The sequence below is a fragment of the Myotis nattereri genome (genome assembly GCF_964212035.1).
Source record: "Myotis nattereri genome assembly, chromosome: 15".
In the NCBI taxonomy this organism is placed as follows: domain Eukaryota; kingdom Metazoa; phylum Chordata; class Mammalia; order Chiroptera; family Vespertilionidae; genus Myotis; species Myotis nattereri.
This window is the reverse complement of record NC_138090.1, coordinates 6,582,424-6,607,500: the sequence shown is the minus strand read 5'-3', so window position 1 is coordinate 6,607,500 and position 25,077 is coordinate 6,582,424. Positions and strand designations below refer to the sequence as shown.

The window sequence follows — 25,077 nt, the reverse complement described above, 5'->3', positions numbered from 1 at the left end:
CCCCACTGCTCCCTGGAGCCCCACACCTGGGCCTCTTTGCTCTCTGTGTTACCTGCTTAGCCCCTTTCTCAGCTTTGAATCAGTGACTCAGCGTCTTACGTCAACACTGCTCCCCCTGAACTTCCCAAGGCCCAGAGACCCCAAGGGCCCAAATGGACAGACCCCAAACCCCGCCCCCCGCGAGCCCTCACTCACTGCAGGATGCCGATGTAGTCCTCCACCGTGGCCGGGTGCGCCGACTGCCAGTTCGCCTTGAACCCGACCACCAGGATGTTGGGTTTCATCCTCCCCAGACCCACGGCCTGCAGCGGGGAGGGGCGAGGTGGGGAGTCAGGCCTCACACCCCCCGGGGCCCTGGTCTGTGACTAGGGTGGGGCTCTTGGCCCGGCTGCTCTCTCCCCCACGTGGCAAAGGACCCAGGAAATACACCCCCTTGTCCAGGGTCCTGTCGGCCTGGACACACCATGAGAAAGGCAAAGACCCCCTGTGGCCTGTCCAGGCCTGGCTGGCGACTGGACTGTCCCATTTGTCCTGGATTATCCCAGCGCCTGTTTCTCTCTCAAATTATTTCTCAATAAGGGGCTTGAACATGGGTGTCAAGCTTGGCATATTCCTGGGCCATCTAGCCCATACATCTTTGATAGCTCTCTGTTTGTTTTTTTAATGTTTAAAATATTATTTAATATTTCGAGGTGGAATTCAGATAACAAAGTTAATCATTTTAAAGTGGTGGCGTAACCCCAAAAGGAGACCCTACATGTTCTTTTTTTCTTTAATTTTGAGAAATCTTTAAAACTATGAAAAGGGATGCCCATATATTGAATCAGAATCAACACCTGTCATTCATCTGTGGAGCCCATTTCACAGATGAGAAAACCGAGCAGTAAAATGCCCAGGGGAATGTTCGCAACCTTGACCTGCCGGGTGGTTTCCTACCACTGCGTAGGTCTGCATATGAAAACTATACGCTTAACTTTTTTTTTCCACTCTGCCGTTGGTAAATTATATCTTTAAAAGAACACTCAAGGCTAGAGGATCCCAAGGTGGCACAGCCCGCACGGGCTTCCCAGCCCGTTTCCCGGGGCCTGTGCATTCCACGGGGCTTACGTGGAGAGGCAAGGAAGGTGGGGCTCCTGCTGCAGCAGCGGGGTCCTCAGCCAGCCCCCAGGATGCCCTGCCTTCCGGGTCACCCCGAGCCCGCGCACCTGCATGAGAACTTGGACCCCGCTGCGCAGGTCCTCGGCGATGACGTCCGAGTAGAAGGCCTTGATCTTTCTCTTGTTCAGCCACTTGGTGTGCCCGTTGGCGATGGCCCGGAGCTCGGGCATCCTCTGTTTGCGGGGTCCCTGCGGGGGGGTGAGGGGGGGCAGGTGACATCAGGGACTGCCTTTGCCCCTGGCCTGAAACTCAGCCTCTCCCCTGCCCTGGAGGCTGCCCGCTGGGCTGGACGTAGGGGAGGGAGAGGAGGAGGAGGGGGTGTCCCATGGGTGGACATCTCGCCCCAGGCCCCTGAGGAGCACAGCCCCACCCCACCCCACCTCCAGGGGGCACTCACGATGAGCACGTGGCCGCAGATCATCAGGCTGAGATTCCGCGTGAAGGTGCCCACAAAGTCCACCAGGGCCGGGCGGAAGTTGGGGGGCCCCGTGAGCACCAGGCACTGGGGGCTGAGGAGGGGAAGGGGAAAGGGATGAGCCATCTGGACAGAGCCCACGGGGGTCTGGGTGCCAACGCCGGGGCCCGGATTTCCACCACCTCCTGGCTCCCTGCTTAGAACCACTGCACACTGGGCCTCATCTTCCCGTCCGGGACCCAAGGGTGGCTTTCGGGCCCTGACGGATTTCACGGTGGTCACCACACTGGGTCTCCTTTGTCCCTGCTCGGGCCACCAAAAGCTCCACTTGGCAAACCACCCTTCTCACCACTCCCCCTGGTGCTGCTGCCCAGCACGGTGGTGGGAGAATAAAGATGGGGGGCGGGGAGGAGGCCGGTCACGTACCAACTCTCCCTGTCATCACCTGGGTGGGTGGCTCAGCCTCTGAGTCTAGAGGCAGCCCAGGGTCATGGGTCACGGTCAAGGGCAGCTACCAGACTCAGTTAGACAAAATTGGCCACTCCGCTGTGTGACCCGGGGCCAGTTCCCTAACCACTCTGTGCCTCAGCGTGCTCGTCTGTGAATGGGGTTAGTAATTTCATACGCCTCAGCGGCTGTGGTGGGACGGTGTAGGGCACTGGCGCAGCGAAGCAACGTAAATAGAGCCGATCGTTAGCATGACAATCTGGCGGGAAGGGGGTCGGGAAGGGGGATCTGGGCAGGATGCGCCTCACTAAGGAGGGAACCGGCTTTGAAGAGGCTCTCAGCCAGCCTTTCGGGTCCTTGTGTGGACATTCCCCCCCTGTCGGCCTGATGGAGCCCTTCGCACTGCAAAGAACATCTTCTCAGATACAGAGAGCTCACCCCTCGTGCTTGGGCCCCTTGGTTGGCAATGTCAACCCCGTCCCCTGATCCCCAGGCAGGGCACTTCTGTTCCCTCCCTGGCAGGGGCTGTGCCCACCCTGGGTCTGCCCTGGTCAGCGGACAGGTCTCGGCCTGGAGCCTCCCAGGCAGGACCCGTGGCCCGGGTCCCGGGCCCGACGCTGTGCTCACCGGTAGTTCTTGATGTGCTCCTCCACCTCGTTGAGGCCCACGGAGTAGCTCAGGGCCATGTTGTAGGAGCCGGCCTGCACGGAGGAGCCCCAGTTCACCTCTGGGGGGACGGGGGGAGCGTGAGATCAGAACCACAGGGAGAAGGCAGACACAGGAGGGGTGGTGGTGGCGGCATTCTTTAGGACCCAGCACCCAGGGGAGCAGGGCTGCCTGGCACCTGTTCTTAACCTTTGTACATACCATGCGGCTACCTGTTTAAAAGTTGTACATCAAGGTATTAAACTCTGCCGAATGGTCCCCTCCCTTGACAAACAGACCTGGGCAATGGCCTGAAGGCCACGTTCAGATGTCGAATTCTGGGTTTCCCTGGAGTTCTGCACCCGCACCCGATGGCTGTCACCCCGGCATCCTTGCCTGCATGCACGCAGACACCCCTGCACATGGGCCATGCTGTGCCCCTGCCCTACCATCAGCCGGCCCTGGCCACCCTCAGGCCTAGGTGTGTACACCAGGGGCCACTCTCAGGACTCGATGTGTATACCAGGGGCCACTCTCAGGATGGGCCTGGGGAGGCGGGGTCCTGGGTGCCCAGGGGAGGGCCTAGAGGTGAGGTGTGGGCTTTCAGTGGGCACATTCCCCTAGGCCCCTCCCGCCACGGGGAGCCTGGAGCCTGACGCAGGGCCCTTAGCTGGGCTGAGGGGTCGGATGGCCTGCTTGGTGGCCTCGGGGGAGTGGGGGCCACGGGCCCTCGCAGCCCGACACGCGCACCTGGCTTCTTGTAGACGACGTAGAGCAGGAGGAAGAGGACCACGCCGATGGCGATGAGGGCCGCCCACCAGGTGAGAAGGAACATGATGACCACGGAGATGACCGCCCCGAACAGCGCCGCCCACTTGCTGTAGTAGCGGAAGGAGGGCCGCCACCCTGAGGGGGACGCAGGTCAGTGGGCACGCTCGGCGCTGCCGCGCAGGCCTGGGTGGCAATGCCAAAGGGCCCAGAGCCGGGGCCCCAGCCTGTGCCCACCCTCCACCCCTGCCTCCTGGGGCTGGGCCTGGAGGGTCCAGGAGGACCCCACGCCGGTGTTGGCTGGTGTTCTGCCACGTCAGCAGGCGACACCGAGGAGGCAGCCGCAAGACGTCAGCGTCAGCAATAGCATGGCTCCCACGGCTGGGGCCAAGCCGAGGTGAGGTGGAGGGCAAGGATGTGCTCTGCCCGGCTCCCCACTGCAGCCCATCCAGGGCCACCGCGAGCGACAGCCGCCCCGGGCACCAGGCTGGGGCACCATGGCCCATGGTCTATAGAGAAGGCTGCCCGGCGACCAGCGCATCGGCAATGGGGGGCCAATTAGCAAAAGTCTTCCTGGAGACTCTTTACTGCCATCGGCCAGAAAACGCTCATTATAAGCATTCACATCTCTGACACCCGCAAGGGGCGCCCCTGGAGGTGTGCGCTGTGCAACCTGCAGCAACCCCGTCTGTGGCCCGGGCCAATTCTCGTCTTTCTCTGGGGATCAGACCACGGACTCCGGTAAGACTGGCTGAGGAAGGTCCTAGGAAAACCTCTGTGCGCCGTCGGCAGTACATTTACCCACGACGGTGTACGCTGTAGGGCTTGACAGAGGTTGGCTGCTACTAGTACCTAAATGGTGCTTTTCATTGCTTTGGATTTGAGAGGTGACCTTGGTCTGCCCACCTGCATCCATGCCTCCCATCACCCCCACCCCTGCTTCATCCCTGAGCCCCAAGTGCCGCCTCCGTGGAGGGTGAGGGGCTGCTCACCGGGCGAGTTGGTGATGGAGGCGTGGAAGCAGCTGAAGTTGATGAGGGCGTAGGAGCACAGGAAGAAGTTGGAGATGATGGGGGCGATGGTGTTGAGCTCGGCTGCAGAGGCCCAGGGAGAGAGAGGACGGCCTGTTGGGCAACTCTGCCAAGCAGCCACCTGGCACCACCCTCAAAGTGGGGGGCAGCCCGGACCGGCCTCTGAGGCTCAGCGAGTCTCCCCCTTCTCATCTGTGGAATGGGCCCAGCGTTTGGTGGAGCTCAAAGGGCCAATGTTTTATAAACTGTCAAGTGCCAGCTTTTCAAGAGATGGAGAGCCACGCGAGAGTAGACCCCATCCCGAGACGGGGTGACCGAGGACAGGGGCTGTCACTGCTCTTGTGTGACCACAAATTACGGTAAGAAATACATTTCACAATGTGACCCAAGACACACGTCATCTTTGATCTGAAGCCCTGAGACCATATCACAGTCCCCCTAGAGCGGAAGCTGCTCAAGGACCGCCCCCTGCATCCCCGGGCACACTGCACGCGAATCCTTGTCTCGGGGCCTGCTTCTGGGGATCCCCAAACAAGACAAGCACCCTGTCTGCACGTGACCCCACCGAATGGCCACAGGAGCCCCGCCCCAGAGCGTCTGAGTTCATGACCTCAGTCTGAGGTCCTCTCAGACCCCCAGGTAAAAGGACATCAAATGCAAATCAGGGTGGGCTGCCCCCTCAGGGCACAGCCAATGCACCCCTGTTTCTTACACCGACACCTGCCAGGCCGGCTGGGCGCTGGGCACACGGGTGAGCAGCAGGGAAAGCAGCCCTGCCCCGAGGCCCCCGGACCCCGGCAGCCGCTCACCGATGATGATGAAGGCCACGGCGATGGCGTAGGCCAGCAGGTAGCCGCGGATTGGCTCCTTGTTCTTGCCGTAGCCCTTGCCGAAGAAGCCGATCAGAGGGTACAGCTGGTCTTCGCACAGGCACTGCGGGCACAGGACACGCGCTCAGCCTGTGGCCGGGACCCCAACTTCCTTCCTCTCCCGCCTTTCCCCTGCAGCCGCCTGGACCCGGTCTTGCTTGCTCCCTCCGGACCCGGCTTCTGGGTACTGACCACCCCCCTTCCGCAGCCTCACCTGGAAGACTTTGGCGGCCGAGACGAGGCAGGCCAGGGCGGAGGAGAGGGTGGCCCCGAAGATGCCGGCTGTGATCAGGGGTGCGAAGCCGGATACCATGCTCATAGTCTGCCGGGACACGGGGTTCAGAGCAGGCATGGTGGGGGGACAGGCCCGGAGCCCCCACCTGGGGCACCCTAGTCGCCTCTTCTCACAAGGGCTGGGTCCTGACACCTCCATCTGAGTCCACAACCATCCGCCGGGATCCCAGTGTCCACCCAGGCAGGGACTGAGCCCAAACCTCTTCCCCCCATTCCCCCCCAGCCCCCCCAACCATGTCTGTCCTCGGCACCCCTGTGTCCCGTGGGGCCCGGGTACCTGGTAGTAGTTGATGAGGCCGTAGTGGCAGTTGTGCTGCTGGGCGCACTCGGTGAAGTTCCAGCCGTAGCCGCAGGCCAGCCCCTCGCAGGCGCCCAGGCCCGGGGTCACCGTGTCATTCAGGTTCCCGGAGGCGTCACGAACCACGCAGGACCCTGAGGAGGAGGGAGGGCCTGGGGAGGTCTGCTCCCTTCCCCTGCTCTCCGCTGTCCCCCCCCCAAAATGCCGGCCACTTCTGCAGGGAGGGAGATGCTGCTGATGTGACATGACGATGTCGTAATAATAATAATGATAATGATGATAGTAAAGACACTGATACCAGCTAACACACAGGAGCACCCACTGTGTGCCAGGCACAGGCCTGGGAAGCAGGTGTTACCAGGACTTTCATTGTCTCGCTGCAGAGGCACAGCGCGCTCAGGTGACCTCTCTAAGGCCCCCGTGTCCTCCTTAGAGCGGAGGCCGGGCCTCGGACCTGCCTGGCGTGACCTGGCCCGCGTCCCTCGGTCATCGGCGAGTGGCTTCCCTCACAGGAGCAGGAGCCCCCGTGGGGATCTCGGGGAGAGGCAGGTGACCGCAGCTCGGGCTGGGTCCGAGCCCGGCTCCACCGCTTCCTGTCTTTGCTGCGGCCAGTCCCTCCTCGCTTGCTCTCCTGCACTTTGTCTCTCGATTGAAATCTTTCCCTCACGAGGACAGGAACGGTCACCTCACCGATAACATGATGTTATTCCTGTCGTCGGAACGTGGTTTCCACACCCTGGGATCTGTAACCTCGGACTTGAAGGAACTGAAGGGCCTGGCCTCCCCCTGCCCCCATGGAGATGTTCTGGTCTCCACCAGGTGCCCTCAAAACAAGGTCCACTCCAGGCCGCCGTGGCTCAGTGGTTGAGGGTTGACTTATGGACCAGGAGGTCATGGTTCGATTCCCGGTCAGGGCACATGCCCAGGTTGTGGGCTGGATCCCCAGTGTCGGGCATGTAGGAGGCAGCCGATCCATGATTCTCTCTCATCATTGATGTTTCTATCTCTCTCTCACTCTCCCTTCCTCTCTGAAATCAATAAAAATAAAAATAAGGTCTAAGCCTCTACTTCCGGAGGTTGCAAAGTCCTCCCAGCCCAGCTCTCCCTGTTAGGGATCTGAACCCCATGCTGGGACCCCCTCCTCCCCTCGACCCCAGCACTCTGGGCGCTACTTACCGATGGTGGCCGAGATGGCCAGGTAGGAGACGGTGGTCCAGAAGATGGCCATGAGTGTCCCCTTGGGGATGGCGATGGCAGGGTCCTGGGCGGGAGGCAGAGCCGGCATCAGCGATTCCAGCCCCTGCCCCTTGTCTGAGGCTCAGGGCGGGGCCCAGAGGAAAAGGGACTTTGCAATTGGGGGCTTCCAGGAGGACAGGCCACAACCAAAATCACAGGGCTGAGACCTCATCCAGGGCCCCAGGAGCCCCAAGTGGGCAGAGAACCTCCAACCAGCTCCATGCTGGTCCGTTTTACGTTCGGCTGTAGCCACAGGCACCGGCAGGAAGCAGGTACATCCACTCACACCTCTCATTTGCTACGTTTCACTACTATTCGCTCGACAAACCTGTACTGAGCCCCTTGTATGTGCCTGACCGTTAGCCGGACAGAGACGCAGAGGTATGCCTCAGTCCTTCAGGGACAATGGAGCCCTGACATTACGCTGGGCCCCGATGCTGCCGGGGGGCAGGGACAGGTGTAAGGATGGAGGTGCTATTTGAAAGAGGAACAGACTGGCCCTCGCTGGTTTGGCTCAGTGGATAGAACGTCGGCCTGCGGACTGAAGGGTCCTGGGTTCGATTGTGGTCAAGGTCACGTACCTCAGTTACCGGCTCGATCTCCGGCCCTGGTCAGTGTGCGTGCAGGAGGCAACCAATCGATGCATCTCTCTCATCATTGATGCTTCGATCTCTCCCTCTCCCTTCCTCTCAGAAATCAATAAAAATATTTTTTTTAAAAATGGAAGAGGAACAGACTGCGAGGTAAAGAAACAAGGGTAGGGAGTCCCAGAGCGCAGCGGCAAAGGCAAGGGGGGGAGAGTGGGGACAGGGCAACACAGCAAAGCAGCAGATCCTGGGCTGGGGCGGGGTCATGGCTGTGGCGACATTGACCTTGAACACCGGGCTGAGGAGCCTGCCTGCATCAGGACGGCGGAGGGCCCTGGGAGGATGTCCAGCAAAGAGCTGCGGGATCCGGCCCGCGTTTCGGAAGGTCAGCGGGTCCGTCTTCCCCTTAGGCTGACTCCCAGGAGCGAGGGAGGACCCTAGCCCATTTTGGGTGTGGCCCTCAAGGCCTAGGGTGCCACTGATGCCAACCGACAACCTGAGAACTGAGCGGAGTGAGTGGCCTTGGCTTGGACTGAGTTGTGTTGGACTGGACTGGAGTTTAGAAGTTCGGCCCCTGGTGCCAAGCTCAGTGCCCAGGGGGAGACCCTGGGAGGCAGGGCCAGGAAGAGGGAGGGCGGGCGGGCTGCTCACCTTGAGGTCCCCGGAGATGTTGGCCCCCGCCAGGATGCCGGTGGCCGAGGGGAAGAAGATGGAGAACATCCCGAAGAAGCTGCCGTCCGGGCCCCGCCAGTCGGGCACCAAGTTCTGGACAAAAATGTCCCCTAGAAAGCCAGGGCCTGAGTCAGGGCTCCGCCCCCTCACGGGGCCCAGCCGGGAAGGGAGGGCATTCCGATGGCAGCTCCTGGCCATGGAGTCGGGGATCCCCTCCTCCCGGTGCCCACAGAACAGGCCAGACGGGTGGGCAGCCTGTCCCTGTCCCCATGGGCAGGGGCCCCACCCTGCACGTACCCCGGTAGCTGAAGAAGCCCCTGGAGGCCTTGTCCTCAGACGGGGGGATCAGCGTCCCCACCAAGTAGTTGGCAAAAGAGACCATGATGACCATGAAGAAGAGCACCTGGGCCTGGGGGCAAAGGACCAAGAGGTCAGATGGCCTGGCCCCCCCTCTTGAGGGCACCCCAGCAGGGAAGAGTCTGCTCAAGGTCTCTCTCTCTCTGTCTCTGTCTCTGTCTCTCATTCATTCACTCATTCATTCACACATTCATTCATTCATCATCGCGCTGCAGGCTCTCTTCAGGACTTGATGCTCTCGCAGGGCTCTTGTCTTGCTGAGAGAGAGGGAATGTGAATCTAGAGCGAGAGCAGGGCTGTGACGGGGACTGGGTCGGGGGCTACTGGAGCAGGGAGGCCTGGAAAGGGGTCTTGGAGGGTCCTGAGGAGAGGGTGATGGGGCGAAGCTTGGTGCACTCAAGGGGCGGCGAGGAGGCCAGTGTAGCTGGAGGTCAGAGCGAGGGGGAGAGAGAGAGAAGGTGGGGGCCAGGTCTGGCCAGGTCTGCCGGCTGTCGCCCAACATCTGTCCTCCCCCCATTTCCCAGTGCTAACCCTCTGACTGCTGGCTGGAGAGGGGTTTAAATGAAGACCACGTTCCCCCAGCACCCCTGCCGCTAGGGGTGGCCATGAGTCCGAGTTCTGGCCGGTGGGATATGAGGGGAAGGGATATTTCCCTTCCTGTTGCCTGGACTGTGGACGTGGTGGTGGTGGCCCTCATGGACCCTGGATGAAGGTCACACCCCAGGGGTGGAGAGGCCACAGGAGGGAAGGAGTCTGGGTACCCGAGCCCCAGGAACTAGGGACACCTGGGCTGTTAGAAGAGAGAGAAATGAACGCCTCTTGTTTAAGGCCCCTTCCATAGGGTCTCTGTCACCGCGGCAGATCTTAAAGCCTTGCTAATACAGATAAGAAGAGGTAGGCCCAGGCGTGTGGCTCAGTGGTTGAGCGTCGACCTAGGAGCCAGGAGGTCATGGTTCGATTCCCAGTCAAGGGCAATGCCCGGGTTACAGTCTCGATCGTGCAGGAGGCAGCCCATCAATGATTGTCTCGCATCATTGATGTTTCCATCTCTCCCTCTCCCTCTCCCTTCCTCTCTCTGAAATCAATAAAAACATATATTATTATTATTATTATTATTATTATTATTATGAAGAAGAAGAAGAAGCAGCAGCAGAACCAGCAGCAGGACCGGTTCCCTGTTCCCATGACGCCCACGTGACACCCCCAGGCCCCCTCTCCCACATCCCGTCCTCACCTTGGACTCCCACTCCATGCCAGCCAGGGAGATGGCCAGCAGCACGGTGACGGTGACCACGCCGATGATCCGGATGTCGTTGACGGGGTCCACGATGGGCGAGCCGTACTCCTGGGGGGGGGGAGGGGACAAGCCGGCTGTGTGCTGCCCTTGAGCACCCCGCCCAGACCCCTCCACCTGCGTCACTCATTCGGGGTGACCTCTCCCAGGACAACACAAACCCAGACACCTTCCCTGCCAATGGACCCCCCCAGAACAGCTGCTGAGGGCCTGGGCAAGTGGCCCTCCAGGCAGCACGCAGCCCCGAAGGGGACTTCTGGGGCTGGCCTTTTTTTGATGGGCTGGTCACGGTCACCCACAGCCATCACCCTGGGGCCGTGGTCCCTGATGGGCCCATCGGGCCGAGGAAGGCCCAGCCCAGAGGGGGTGAAGGAGTCTGAGAGGCGGTGGGCCCCCTCTGCCCGGGGTCAGCTGGCCTCACCTGGATCAGGTCCCGCACGGTCTCAGCGAAGCCCACCGTGTGCATGGCCACACCCACGGCGTTGGCGAAAGCAAAAATGAGGCCGATGGAGCCCCCCAGCTCCGGGCCAAGGCTCCGGGAGATGAGGAAGTAGGTGCCACCTATGGGGACAGAGCCAGGAGCCATGAACCCCGCGGAGTGAGCTGGCTGGGGTGGCAGAAGCGGTGGCTGGGAGAGGGGGCCACGGGCTCCAGGGGGCCACGGCGCAGGAAATACCCCAGGCCGCCCCGTGGGTGTGCAGAGCTTGCCCCAAACCCTGCCCTGGAGCCCGAAGGAGCAGCCTCAGGTGCCCCAGTTGGGGTTGGGGGTGGGAAGTGGTTCAGAGACCATTCCCAGGGTGAAGACTGGGGGGTCTACAAGAGGAGGGGGGTGGGGAAAGGCAGTAGTGGGGGTGGGGAAGCTAATAGTGGGGGCCCACCTGACTTGACCTTGCCGTTGGTGGAGATGGCCGAGATGGAGAGGCCGGTGATGGAGGTCACCGTGACTGACAGCAGGATGATGATCCAGGTCAGGACTGTGGGGAGGGGGGGCGAGCGGGGACGTGGTCACCCCAAAACTCAGTCGGGGCATTTCCCAGGTAAAGGAGCCACGTGAGAAACCAATCACTGCCCTTCTCTGAGCCTCTGTTTGTTCATCTGGAAAATGGGCCTCTGCCTACCTCCCTGGTCTATCAGGGAGCTACTGAGCCAACATGTAAAGGATTATTAGGTAAGGGAGGGAAGGAACCCTCCTTGAATGATAAAAAACAAGGTGAGAGTTACCATTTGATGAGCACCTCTGGGTGCCCAGTCCTGTGCTGTTCACGTGCATCATAGAAACCCCACAACAGGTCTGTGAGGTAGAGACAGTTACTACCCTCTTTTACTGGTGAGGAAACCAAGGCTCAGAGATGTTAAGATACTTATCCAAGGTCACACAGCATGGCACAGAGCTAGCATCTGCACACTGTTCTGTGCAGAGTCTGAGCTCTAACCTGGATGCTCTGTAGTAGAAATTGGCTCCAAGAGGTTAAGAGACTTGCTGAGGGGGAGAGCGCTCGGGCCTGCTGACTCCGTGTCCCGGGCTCCTCTGCCACACCACCCTGCCCTCTGCCCTGCAGGGGACCAGGGTCTCTGCAGCCCACGTTCAAGCACACCTTCCCCTCCCTGCCAAGGGCACTCACCAATGCCCGCCTGGGCCGTAATCCAGGGGAGCCGCAGGTAGAGGATCACACCCCAGATATTGAGCATGCAACGGATCTGGGAGGAGAGGGGGGTCAGAGGCCGGGGGGGGGGGGGGGCGTAGGGGGACAAAGAGACCCCAAGGCCAAATACACAGTCCCTGTCCCCAGTCATGGCATGGCCTCAGGCACCTGGGCTAGGGGACATCTGGGTCCTTTCTTTGTTTTACCCACTTCAATGCCCTACTGGTTTTGTGGGCTGCCCACCCACTTTCCTGCCCTCTCATTGGGGCCTGAGGATGGGCCGCAAGCATCACCCCCCCTCCCCTACTCCAAGCCCGGGATCCTGTGTCTGGCAGCGCCGGCCATGGCCCCAAGGACCAGCCGTCGGTTGGTGCAGGGTCTGGCATTCAGGGGGAGATGAGCAAACGCTAGCTGCGCCAATGCCCCACATACAGGCAGAAATCAGGCCTCGAGTGGCTGTGACTTCAGCTTCCAATTTTAAAACAGAGCCAGAGGCCTTGGCTGAGGCTGAAATTCCCAGTGGAAAGCACGGCCCCAGCCAAGTCTTGGGCTGGGACAAGGGCATGTGGGAGAGGCCTAAGGCCCTCCATCCGCTCGGAGCTGCTGAACGGGCCAGGCCAGGCCAGGCCGCGTGGGGCTCTGCAGTCCACGACTCCACAGCCCGGGAGGGAGATCCAGAATCTCCATATGCGCCTCTCGGGGTGCTGACGGGTCCGTCCGACGGAGCAAAGGGGCACAGCCAGTGGGCAGCTTGGCAGAGTTAAGGTCAGCATAAAGCTTTCTCTTACACCTCATGCCACCCCCTCCGAATAGTCCCACAGTGTCTTCCAAAGCCAGGTCCACTTGATCCTTTGGTGCCTGGAGACTTCCTGGTGCCCTACACCACAGCAAACCTGCCCCCTTCCCATCACGGAAAATGAGAAAAACACATTTGTGGATTTGTGTGTTCGGTGCTGCCCTCTGGTGGCCTCTTGGGGGAAATGCCATTTCTTCTAATATCTCCCAGGCAGGCCTGGCTCCAAACACTTTACATCCATTAACTGGTTTAATGCTAATTGTTTCACAAATAAGGAAACTGAGACACAGGCTAACTAACGTGTCCAAGGTCACAGGACAAGTCAGTAGCCAAAAAGCGATCTGCCCCAGGGCCAGGTCTCCGTCTGGGGAGTGTCGGGGGCTCGTCTGCCACACCACCCTGCCCTCTGGGGAGTAAATGGAGGTCAGGAAGCACAAAACCAGAGAAAATGTGAGGTCACTATGCAGATGGGGAAACCGAGGCACAGGATGGGCCCTGGACGCTAAGGCCTGAGGGTCAGAGCTGAGGCTGGGCGGAGCTCCAGCTCCCCCCCCCCCCCCCACCATTCCCGGACATCCTGTTTACAGCCCACTCACCATCACCCCCTTGACCCAGCCAAAGCGTACGGGCTCCCCCGGGCTCTTCTCGCCGCTGGTGCCTGCCTCATCCTCCACCAGCCCGTCGGTCATCTCATGGCTGGGCCGGCTGTCAAAGGCCAGGGCGTGCAGGGGGCTGCCTTCCTGCTGGGAGCCCAGAGACCACGGTGAGGCAGGCAGGCAGGGGTCACAGCATTGCAGCTCCCAGCCCTGCCTCCCAGGCAGCAAACCCAGCAAGGCTCTTCTCTGCTGCAGACCTTCCTTCTCTCCTCTCTCCATCTCTTTCAGGTGTATGCAACCTCTATTTGCATGCTTCCACGAACGGGGAGCTCATTACCTCTCTAGGCAGCCCTCGTTGGCTTAACTGGGTTGCCGATGACTGAACAACACACATTACATGTACCCAGAGCTTCCCACTCCCATGTCCACGGTTCGTTTGGGCCTCTCGACCCCTAAGGAAGACAGTTATCCTCATGGCGTAGGTGGCAGAGCCGAGGCTCAGAGAGGGTAGGTGACTGGGTCAGGTCACACAGCAGACGATGCTTACCTTGAGGAAGGAGTGCAGGTCGGCCAGTGTGGGCCGGACCTTGCGGGGCTGGCCGGGCAGGGCGCTGTTGGCATAGTGCTCGTAGGCCGGCACCACGTCAATAGTGTTGTAGCCAAAGGTTCGCATGTACAAGGTGCTGCCGTGGGTCAGGTGGCTGGGGTGGCTGCTGTCGTAGGCAGCCGGCGGTGGGGACTCATCGCTCCCCAACAGCGTGCTAATGGTAAAGCGCCCACTGCACAGCGTGGGATCCCCCGGCGCCTCCGACCCCGGCAGCTCTGCCATGGTGGCTCTGGGTGGCAGGGGCGGGGGCCAGGGTCGGCGGGGACACGCAGGGTGGCTTTATAGGCTGGGCCTGCAGCAGGGGGTGGCAGGGAGGTTGGCCTAAACCGCCCAGGGCAGGCGAGCAGGGTCCCTGGACTGGGTGGGAGGCAGAGCACGTGCCCATTCAGTCCTGCCCACCACGTGATCGTGGAGGTAGGGCCCTGCCTGGGCCCCGAGGGCTGGGTGTAAAGGCCTGATGCCCCGCCCCCTCGGGTAGGGCCCACCCAGCTCCTGAGCTCCCAGCTGCCAGCCTGAGGCTTTGTGTCTACACAGCAGCCCCCTCCGCCCCTGTTGAGGCTGCTCCCTTCCCTTCTCCCTGAGGTCCCGACCCCAGAGCCCTCCCTGGGGACGCCCTGGACACTCACTCCTGTGTCCGTTTGCTTCCTGGGCCTGGGTGGCCTGTAGGCTCACAGAAAAGCATGGATCTCCCCATCAGCCAATCTCCCAACAAACCTTTAAAGCCCACCCACCCCGCCATGGGTGGCGACAGGAGCCGGGAACATGGGTGGCGGGCACTGTGCCTGTGCTCACGGCGCCACTGAGTCGGGGGACACTGACCGGGCGGGCTGTGCGGGGAGGGCGGCCACAGGAGAGAGCACCCTGGACCAGGGTCAGAGGATGAACAGGAGCCTCAAGGCCACCCCAGCCCCAGGCATCTGAGCTGGGCTTAGGCTCAGGCTCGGGCCCTCCTTGGGAGGGACATGGAGGGACACCTTTCTCTCCCTCCGGACGTTGCCTCTCAGACCTGGGTTCTCAGAGGTCACAGAGGTCACAGAGGACCAGCTCTGAGATGCCCAGAGTCCCTGGGGCACCACGTCTCCGGCAGCAAGTGAGCACTGTGGACTGAGGACTTGCAGAGGGCCCGGCGGGCTCACCTTCGCCCCTCGCTCCCGGTCCAGAGGGCCAGGACAGGTGTGCCAGCTGCGAGCCAGGACAGGTGCAGGTGGCAGGTACAGGTGTGTTAGAGCAGCAGCTGTGTTAGGGAGTCACCCTCCAAGGCGAGATGCTTAAATTGGAGCCCAGGAGCCCCACAAAATTATGGGCACCTTTTTATACCCAAGGGCCTTTTTCTGGGAAAGGTGACATTTCATCCAACGTGCTGGAAGGCCGGCCCTCAGGGGCACAGATCTGGGCCTGTCACGTTCACGGATGACCCCCAGCAACTAAAGGGCACTGAGTAGGTCCTCAAAAAACACCTGTTGAGTGAATAACAGAGGGGACCAGGCCACGGAGGGCAGAGGGCAGCCGGCCGCCGCAGGAGCCCTTGGCGGACAGAATCACCCCACGTGGGGGTCAGTGCAAGGGGCAGCTCCTCGGGGGGGACCCCAGCTCAGCCGGGCGTGGGGCTGAGCTCAGGATCCCAGGATATGGTCACCGTGAAACTGTTTGCAGAGTTTGTATATATTGACCTTTTGTGTTAATTTTTTAAAAAGATTTCTCAGGGGCTCCTCTTCGTGACGCCCCCCCCCCCGCCCCCGCCCCCCCCCCCCCTGCAGCTTGCCTACCCGCTTCCCGGGAGTCCCAGCCCCTCCTCGGAGAGGCCCCCGCGGGGAGCATGTCCCCAACCGCGTGACAGCTGCCACTGGGGCCAGGACCCCAATCATGGTCAATGTTCTACCTTTCGACCCCACCCCATCTGGTGGGGCAGTTACTCATTCCCTCCCTGGGCCTCGGGGCAGATCTTATCACCCCCTCGCTCTGCTCTTAAACCGCCACCTGCTTGGCAATTCGCAGCTGCCCTACACCGTTCCCCCACACCTGGTCCCTGCGAAGCTGTGGAAAATTCCCGATTGAGATCTCGGGAGAGGAGGGGCCGGAAGGGCCAGCAGGCCTCCAGCCGCCCTGGGGCCCTGGCAGAGTGAGGGGCAGATTTGCTGGGTCACCTTGGTGACCTCTTCCTCCCTCCGCAATGCCCAGGCCAGGCGGCCCCAAGGTCCCTTCGAGCCCAGCAGGGGAACGTTTGCTGCTTCGAGGAGCCTTTCTTGCCCCTCCACAACCCACTGGGGCGGGAAGGGTCTAGGCAGGCCCCCTCCAAGGGCTTCTCCACAGAACGAGCTGAAGGGACTGTAAGCCCCTTGTGCCAAACCACAGACCCCAAGAAAGGGGGTTCCTGGATGTGCTGTAATCTCATTCGTTGGAGACCTGCTCACAGACCTGCTTTTATTTTTTAATTTATTTTTATTGATTTCAGAGAGGAGGGGAGAGGGAGAGAGAGATAGGAACATCAATGATGAGAGAGAAGCATTGAGTGGCTGCCTCCTGCACGCCCCTGCACGCCGGGGATCAAGCTTGCAACCCGGGCATGTGCCCTGACCGGGAATCAAACCTGGTTCGTAGGTTGATGCTCAACCACTGAGCCACACGGGCCAGGCTTTTTTATTTTCTCCCCAGACCCTCTTTTTGATGCGGACACAGTGCTGAGTCAGACGCAAGTCCCAGGACCTCAGCTGCCAGGGGCCCCCCAGAGCCCGCAGGTCTGAGACCCGGGACTCGGAACCGATGCACCTGGCGGAGCAAACCCTGTGACGGGGCCGTCGGGGGGTCTCAGGCTCCATCTCCGTTCTCGGTCTTACCTGACCCCAGTGGGCCTCGGCTTTCTCAGCAGCAAAATGGAAATGCCACCCACACCTGTCAGCCAGGGCTCACCTGTCCAGGGGTCCCCCGCCCCTGCCCGAGCGGTGAGGGTCCCTTCATCACCTCCCAGTTCTCAGGACAGAGGACAGGGGCAGCAAAGGAACCGGAAAGCCTCCCAGTCAGGAAACCCCTAGAAGCGAACACCCTAGGCCTAGACACAGGGCTCTGGCGTGTGGAGTGTGAGGGCAGGGGCCCTGCTGCCCCCTCTGAATCCCGGCGTCCCAGAGGCACCTAAGCCTTGGCTGTGCCCCTCCTGTATACCAGGCCCTGGGACTCACAGCCTCGCCTGGCAGACAAACCGGCAGAGGAGGGCAGCGCCCAGGAGAGAGAGGGGAGCTGGGAGGGGAGAGGCTGGCCCCTGATGGAGGGGATTCTGTGGCACGGGGTTGGGGAAAGGCGTGGTCAGTGCCAGGGAAGAGGTGGGTGGGGTGGGAGAAGAGGGACCACATGGTGGGAGATGAAGCTGAAAGGGGTCCAATCGTTTCTTCATTGACACACATTTATTGAGTGCTGACTGCATACCATGCACAGCCTGTGTTGGGCAGCAGAGGCACTAGGGGGACGAGACGCAGGCCCTGCCCTCCTGGAGCTCACATTCTAGGGGAGACACAGACAGTAGATGAAGGAGCCATCATTGTAATACAGTCCGCGATTAAGTGCTACGAAGAAAACAAGGCTTGTTTTTTGTTTTTTGAGGAGGGGCATTCAGGCCCCTCTGAGACATTTGAGCTGAGCTCCCACAATGAGAATACACCCACAGGCAAGCAGGTCTGAGCACAGGGGTTGGGACAGAGAAAGGCCTGGGGACAGGAGTGTGGTGTGGTTGGGGCTCCTGTCGCTGGGGCAGAGGATGGAGGAGACGGGTCTGACACATGGGAGGGGGAGCACTGGGCCTTCCAGCCAGCGTTACAAGTCCCATGTTCTCTTGTGTGACCGTCAGATTTCTATTTTTCAAAGATCCCCTTGGCCATTGTGTGGGGAATGGACTGTGGGAGGCAGGGTCAAGGCAAGACTAGTCGGGGGTCAGGGCAGGGGGCAGCGGTGGGTGGCGTTGAGATGTCTTCTGAAGGCGGAGCCCACAGAGCCAGCCCATGGATTGGTGTAGGGCGGGGGCTCTGGAGACCAAGGGAGCAGGGAGTACGCTACGGGGAAGCAATGGTCTCATTTCTGGGGGGGGACCTGGAGAGAAGGGCCAGGAATGCCGAGGCAAGGAGCCTGCCCTGGGCCTGGGGTGTGGGATCCCTTCTGTTTACGGGAAGCTGCTGGGGTGTGTGGTGCTGTGGTGAGCAGGGCGAGGCAGACAGGACTAGCCAGGGAGGGCGGGAGGGGCTGCGGCAACAGGCAGCAAGGACAGCAGCCTCGTCGGGGAGCCTGGGGCTCAGCCCTGACTGCACACGGATCTGAGCTTCACGGGGCAACCCCCACAAACGCTGGTTCCCGGGCCCCAGCGGGAGCTCCTATGGACCCCCGGGCGGAGGAGGGCGGAGGGGCCACGTCAGCATTTTGGAAAGCTCCCCCGCGGAGCTGGAGGACACCCTTTCACACAGACTCCCCACCCCACCCCGGCCCCAGTCCGAGTGCTGGTCCCACGAAGCTCCCTGGAGAGGATGGGTATGATGCAACCCTGGTGTCGTGAAATAGCCGGGTAAGAGGATGCGCTGCTCGTCGGCCTGATTCACAACACCAGCTGCAGCAGCCATACCAGAACTCCGCCGGCTCCTCCTCGACGAGGCTTCCTGGCTTCCAGGCAGCGGCGGCCTCCCCCCACCCCACCGATGGCTGCCCCGGATCCGCACGGCTGGGTCCCTGCCCCCGGGGGGCTCACAGACTTGAGGGCTCCAGGAGGAGGGAGCAGACACAGGCCCTGCGCAGGGCAGCAGCAGGGCAGGGTCACCCTGGAGGGGCCAGGCCCTGGGAAGGCCTGGGGAGCCGGAGGCTGGATTGCAACTAGGGCCTCCCCTGAGCCCTGCCGACCACGGAAGTGTCTCTGGCGAATATTCCCGGTCCTCCTGCCTGGACGGTGGTGTAGCAGTTGGACACCGAAGGACCTTAAAGCTACTGGCAGCCAAAGCCAAAAGGTGTGGGAACGGGCTTGATGAGTTAACACACTTTCATTGTTAAAGGAAGGACTCTGGTGTGTTTTTGTTTGTTTCTTTTCTCTCTCTTCATGGTCAGACTTGCTATTTAAAACCTATTTAGCCAACATTCATTCCACAAGTAAACGCAGGCATTCACAATGGAGTGGACGGTTCTGGGGGACACAGACGGCAAGGCGTACTCACTCCCCTCAGGAGCACCTAGTTCATCGGAGGCAGAGAAAGAGCCCGCGCCCAAGGCGAAAGGCACAGTCCCTGGGTGAGCTGCTACCCGGGTTCAGAGAAGGGGTAGGTTCCTCTGGCTCAGGCAATGGTAGAACGGGGTGGTAGGATAAAGGCAAAAAGGAATAAGCATTCATTTCATGAGGGAAGTGGCCAAATGTTAGCTTGGAGCTTCCTGGCAGCCAAGGCAAAAAGCAGATTCATGATCAGTGGTCACTCTCTGATAAAAGAGTGAGATTTCATCTCCCCCCCCCCCCCGCCCTTACTCTTCTGATAAAGAAATCTCCACCAAACCTTTATCCCTCCATCCAAGCTGAGAAAACCTTTTTAAAATTATTATTTAATATATTTTTATTGATTTTAGAGAGGAAGGGAGAGGGAGAAACATCAATGATGAGAGAGAATCATTGATCGGCTGCCTCCTGCACACCCCACCCTGGGCTTGGAGCCTTCAACCCAGGCATGTGCCCTGACTGGGAAGCAAACCGTGACCTCCTGGTTCATAGGTGGATGCTCAACCACTGAGCCACAACGGCCGGGCCAATCTGGTCCCAGCTCTTTAGCTACCAGAGAAGGTGGGAGGAAACCAACCCATCCTCCACTGTTTCAGACAATGCTTTCTGTTAAGGGCAGGCACTAACTTTTATTAAAAACAAGCAAGGAGCTGGGGTGTGGGGAGGAGCAGGGGGAGGAGCTGCTCAGGGGCGGACAGCAGAGAGAGCCGGAGGGAGCCGGCCTTGGCCCTGGCAGTCATCAGAGAGCAGGCTTTTACAGAAACCCACCTTCAGAGGCTCCCAGCAGCTCAGAGGGGCTTTCCCACGCCACCTGCCGCCCTCATCAACATCCCAACGCAGAATCCCAGGGGCCCTCCTGCTGGTGGCCGCCCAGCCTCCCAGGGCTCAGCTGCAAGATGGCACTTGCCATTCGGCTGCATTTGTGCTAAAGTGGGGGAGAGGGGTGGGTCCCAGGGGAGTCTCCCCTCCAGACGGGGTTGCTTGGCTCGGGGTGCAGGTCCCACAGGGCAGGAAGTTTGAGGAGTGGAAGTCGGGTTCTTACCCCCAGGTGAGCTCCGCTAGCAGCAGCGCTGAGCACTGGAGGGGCTCGGGACAAGCCCTCAGGGCACATGACCGCCAACGGTGGGCACAGGGAGGCGGGGCAGTTAGACGCAAGGAAAGAACGTCCTAGACGGGGGGCCAGGGGCTCCCCCAGAGCTGTCAGAGATCATTCGCTTGTGACTTCCTGGGGAACGTGACCCTAACCCCCAACATACACACAGGGGTGCTCCCCAACTGGAGCCATGTTTACTAGTTACCCAGCAACACCAAGGACCTGCAGATGGCCGGCTGTGACCCTGGTGGGTGCCTTTTTCCTAACCAGTTAGACTTTTCACCTCCCCGTTTTGTGCATCTCAGACACTGTGACTTGTGGACAACCCGTGTGGAGGAGTGGGCAGGGGGTTGGCACTTAGAGAGGCCCAAGGCCTAACCCACTCCCTGCTCCTGGTCAGAGTAAGGGGTCTTGACCCTGTTCTTGACTCAGGGCATGGAAGGTCACCTGGGGAGCTTCGAAAAAAAGTTAATGCCAATGAAGCCAGAAGCTCAGGGGGCAGGGGCTTGGAAATCTGTGTGTGTTTTTTAATGTTTTTGTTGATTTCAGAGAGGAAGGGACAGGGAGATAGAAACATCAATGATGAGACTCATTGATCTGCTGCCTCCTGCACGCCCCCTACCGGGGGCCAAGCCTGCAACCCAGGCATGTGCCCTGACCGGGAATCAAACCACAACCTCCTGGTTCACAGGTTGACGCTCAACCACTGAGACACACTGGGTGGAAATGAGTGTTTTGTCAGAGCTCCCAGGGCTGAGAGCGAGAGCTCTGAGCAGGAGGGAAGATGAGCTAGCTGAGGCTGCGCACAGCACAGTCTGGCTTCTTCATAAAGGCAGTGCCTCCCACGCTGTGAAAGGTTTTAAGAGGAGCTCATTTCGCCTGGGGAGACACATGAATTCCTAACTGGCCACGAGCTCTTTGTGCCGGATTCCTTGCCCAGGGCCCACAGGCAGCCTTTAATTATTGATTTGTATGGACCCCCCAGGTCGCACCTCCCCTCCTCTCTCTGCCTTATGGACCGCACCTCCCCAGGTGTACCCCACCGCCACACACTCACCTCTTGAGCAAAGGTGGATACCCTGTTACGGTCAGGCTTCTGCGCAGCCAGGGAGGGCTGCACGTGCGGCCTTTGACCCCTGGCAGGTCCCCACCTGGCTCCTGGGGCCCCCCACTCACCTGAGTCCTGCTGTCCCTCCTGCTTCAAGGTCGTCAGGGTGGTTCACGGCTGCTTGACACCGCTGGGGCCAGTCCAGGAGCGGAGCCGGGCTCCCTGTACCCCGCTACGGAGACGGCCACGCCCACACCATGCCCGCGTCTGCAGGTCTGAATCCCATCACTTGCTCATGGCCCCCTCACCCCCCACCCCCCATCTGGCCCTTTCACTCATTTCTTACGGCTTCCTATTTTATGATGGTGTGCGTGCCTGTGCACACACCTGCTTCTCTCTCTTCCCCAACCACACCTAAGCTTAGGAAACGAACAGGGGCTGCACGTCAGTCTCAAGAGCACCCATAGCTCTTAGCCCTGCGGGCCCCGGCGGTTCCGGAACGGCGACGCTCTCACGCCAGCCTGTGGAGAGAGACGCACTTTTACAGGCAGAGGCCGTGGCTGTCCACTCTCACCACTGAAGGTGTAAGCTCCTGGAGGGCGGGGGGCTCACTCACTTCCCCGCGGTGTCCCAGGGCCTGGCACAGGGCAGATGCTCAGACACGTGCTGAACGGCATTCCCCACCTGGCGCCACTGAGTCAACAGGAACCCCAAGTCGAATCTGGCGTGTCCATATCTGTCCCCTAATAGTAACCTTTTAGCCTCATTTTGTCTCGAGGGGAAAAAAGCCAAACCTGGGGTAGGGGGTCGCCGATGCCGCTCTGCCACCCCGGGAAGGACCTGCTGCGAAGGACAGGAGCTGAATGGAGGACACACCTCTACGAGGCTGGGAGCAGGCGGCCCAAAGTGACCTTTCCTGAGGGCTCACGGGGTGACAGGTAACAGGGAGGCGATTTTAGAGATGGACTTAATCTTCCCAGTTGGCTGCTGGGTTAGGAACTGGCACCCTGCTTTATACCTGAGCTAACTGGCTCCGCGAGGACACAGAACTGGCCCTCAGTCACAGGATTCCAGGGGATTCTAACCCAAGCCCAGCCCAGCCCAGCGTTGGTGGCTGTCTCTTGGAAACTCTGGGCCCTAAAGCCGGGGCTGCTGCCTGCTCATTCCGCTCCCGGCTCTGCTCTGCGAGCTTCGGGTCTCGGCTGGTCCCCACTCTTCCTCCCCCACCCCCATTGGTGCTGAGTCCTTTCCTTTGAGAATTTAGTTTTCAAAGAATTTAGCCTCCAAATCCTTCTGGGTCCCGTGCTTTCCAATGCTAAGACCACCGGGCCCGCCCCCAGAGGGCCGCCTCTCAGCCATTGGCTGTACGGGAGGAGTGCAAGTGCCCTTTTTGGTTTGGTTTAATTTTTTTTAAACGCAAGGCAGCTGATCCATCAGGCTGCCCAGCACGAGGCTCAGCCCAGGAATCACACTGCAGGCGGGAGGGCCCGCTGGGTGTGAGGGTGACTGATACCCCTGGGCGGGGGCACAGGGGACAGAGGCGTTTCCAACAGCCTAGGAAAGCATTTCCAGCCGAGCGCCTCCTCTCCTGGCATGTCCTTAGCACAGCTGAGCTCCCGGGCGCTGGGCCTCACTGCCCAACATCCATCCCCAAGCTTCCCTGTGGCTGTTTGCTTCCTGGGGCACCTATGGAGACCTGGCCTTTCCTAGGGGACCACTGGGTGCCCCTCGCGTTGGGGTGACCACCTGGCTGAGGACACTCTGAGAGGCCTCCAGTTTGGAGAGCTGGATAAACCGCCACACTTCACCACAGCGGCCACTGCGCCACCGCCCCTGCCCCTCAGTGGTTTCCGCTCCCGGCCACAGACTCGCCAGTCCCTGCACCGAAGGCACTGCCATGCCAGAAGCCACAGTTAGACCCTACCACAGGGGGTGGGGGTCGTAGGAGGCCCCAATTCCCAGGTGAGTCACCAGGAAATGGCCTCCCCTGGACCTCAGCTGAGACCTGCCGTGCAAAGGGAATGGGCTGAAATGCTTCCACGCCGCCCACTCAGGCCACCTGGTCACCTCAGAGCTCCTCAGTAGGGCCAGGTCCTCCTCAGCCATCAGCATGTCCCCAAGCTGGTTCCCATGCCCAGACCCTGAGGACGCCTCTCCAGGTCAGAAACACGGGCAGAGACTGTCCAAGACAGCAGGAGGCATCTGTCCTGTGATCAGGCCACGTCTCTACCACCATCAGACCAAAACAGTCCCCCAATCCTGCCTCCCTCCCCCAAGGCAAATAACTGGCCCTCAACCTCCATTGAAGAGGCTTTCCAACCCAGCCGGCGTGGCTCAGTGGTTGAGCATCGACCTATGAACCAGAAGGTCACGATTCGATTCTCGGTCAGGGCACATGCCCGGGTTGCAGGCTCGATCCCCAGTGTGGGGCGTGCAGGAGGCAGCAGATCAACGATTCTCTCTTATCATTGATGTTTCTCTCTCTCTCTCTCTCTCTCTCTCTCTCTCTCTCTCTCTCTCTCTCTCCCTCTCCCTCCCCCTTCCTCTCTGAAATCAATAAAAATATAAATAAATTTTTTAAAAAAAAGATGCTTTCTAGTAAGTGTCCAAAATACATGCTCACAAACTGCAGCCAGCTCCAGCCCGGGGTGGATGCCACCTGCTGGGTTATCACCAAATGCTCCCTCACCCTCCAGCTGGCCCTGGCTCTCCCAGGCCCTCCTCAGGGGACTGCCTTCCCAGGCTGGTGGGGGCAGAGCAAGCCTTGGGGGCCGGGTGGGGAGTCCTGTACTTACAGAGACCTGTGGGCACTTCGCAGACCCGGGGCCGGGCAGGCCTGAGCCTTCCTTGCAGGGAGCGGAGAAGGGGCCTGGCACAGGCACCAGAGGCCGGGAAGAGGCACTTCTGCTGCCCTCGGAGGAGCCCCCGGCTGTGCTAAGGACATTCCCAGGAGAGGAGGCCCGAGAGGTTTCTGCTCCATGGAAGGACTGAACAAAGGGGCACATGGCACTTTGGGAGAACATTCCAGAAATTTACTGGCTACAGACAGGGGTGCTGGTGAAGGAACCATCCTAAACAGAGTAAATGCAGAAGTTACTGTACAGAAAGGAACAGGCAGAACGCATACACCGACATCCCCCCCCCCCCCCCCCCCCCCCGCCAATCCCTGCTCCCACAAACACCACAAGGAGCGACAAGGTCAGAAAAGCAAAGACGTGAAGAAAATAATCGGTCAACTGAATAAAGCGAAGAATGCTCCCCACTGTGCCCCTAATGAGAGTTACTGATCAAGGGGGACGAGGCTGTACTTGGCACATTAGAAATTCCTGATGGAAAAAAAAGGGGGAGATGACAGCAGCCGAGGTCGGCTGGGGCCGCCTGGCTCTTCGACACCGAGTTCCAGGTCCTGCCCCCTCTCAAGTGACTGCCCATCTCGCTGTCATTTCCACAAACCAGGGTGATCCAATTCAGCCGGACAGCCCCTCGCAGCGGGGGCCAAGCCTGAGGCCGCTGGCAGCCAGCGCCAGCAGAGGCAGGCTGCACTGGGCAGCCAGGTAAAACGGAGGCATGCTCATCCGGAAACTCCCTCGTGGTTTATGGGAAAGTCCCACTTATCTCCTGTCCTGTGTGTTTTTGCTGAATCTGGCCCAGATGAAGGAGCCTTCGCTGCAGCCCTGGGTGTCACCTGAGAGCCTGCCAGGGCCAGCTCTGCTGGGGCCACCAAAGGGGCTTGGGTGTGTCTGTTTCTCCGCTAGAAGCCTCTGGGGGGATCACTGGCTCCCCAACTTCCTCCTCTGAAGCAAACTCTTTTCCCTCCTGATCCCCGAGATACAGACCCTCAAAGGACCCCAAGGGCAAAAGCCACAGGGAGACTGAGGATGCCCGTGCAACGGTGGCCTTCCGCCGGCCCTTCCTGCACCCAGTTTTTTAAAGATCTGGCCTTTATTACAGTTTACAGTAAATCACATTTCCACCCCTTCCAGCTCTCTAAGTTTC

General features: G+C 60.3%; 2 protein-coding genes across 3 annotated transcripts in view; both read right to left on the bottom strand.

The window, feature by feature from the left end:
- The window catches only part of SLC12A3 (solute carrier family 12 member 3), a 28,286-nt gene extending 14,328 nt beyond the window's left edge, over positions 1-13,958 (bottom strand). The window contains exons 1-18 of the mRNA XM_081108253.1: positions 13,654-13,958; positions 13,107-13,253; positions 11,694-11,769; positions 10,950-11,045; positions 10,493-10,632; positions 10,012-10,122; positions 8,718-8,829; positions 8,400-8,530; positions 7,102-7,186; positions 5,905-6,059; positions 5,548-5,655; positions 5,274-5,397; positions 4,426-4,527; positions 3,416-3,571; positions 2,648-2,747; positions 1,556-1,667; positions 1,206-1,346; positions 196-302 (exon numbers count right to left, since the gene is read on the bottom strand). Of these exons, the coding sequence (XP_080964379.1) occupies positions 196-302; positions 1,206-1,346; positions 1,556-1,667; positions 2,648-2,747; positions 3,416-3,571; positions 4,426-4,527; positions 5,274-5,397; positions 5,548-5,655; positions 5,905-6,059; positions 7,102-7,186; positions 8,400-8,530; positions 8,718-8,829; positions 10,012-10,122; positions 10,493-10,632; positions 10,950-11,045; positions 11,694-11,769; positions 13,107-13,253; positions 13,654-13,935 (2,285 nt within the window). The 5' untranslated portion in view covers positions 13,936-13,958. The remainder of the gene's footprint in view (positions 1-195; positions 303-1,205; positions 1,347-1,555; positions 1,668-2,647; positions 2,748-3,415; positions 3,572-4,425; positions 4,528-5,273; positions 5,398-5,547; positions 5,656-5,904; positions 6,060-7,101; positions 7,187-8,399; positions 8,531-8,717; positions 8,830-10,011; positions 10,123-10,492; positions 10,633-10,949; positions 11,046-11,693; positions 11,770-13,106; positions 13,254-13,653) is intronic.
- Positions 13,959-23,580: 9,622 nt separating this feature from the next.
- The window catches only part of NUP93 (nucleoporin 93), a 90,901-nt gene continuing 89,404 nt past the window's right edge, over positions 23,581-25,077 (bottom strand). For both annotated transcript variants that reach the window (XM_081106662.1, XM_081106664.1), the window contains one exon: positions 23,581-24,152. The gene's annotated coding sequence lies outside the window, so the exon portion shown is untranslated. The remainder of the gene's footprint in view (positions 24,153-25,077) is intronic.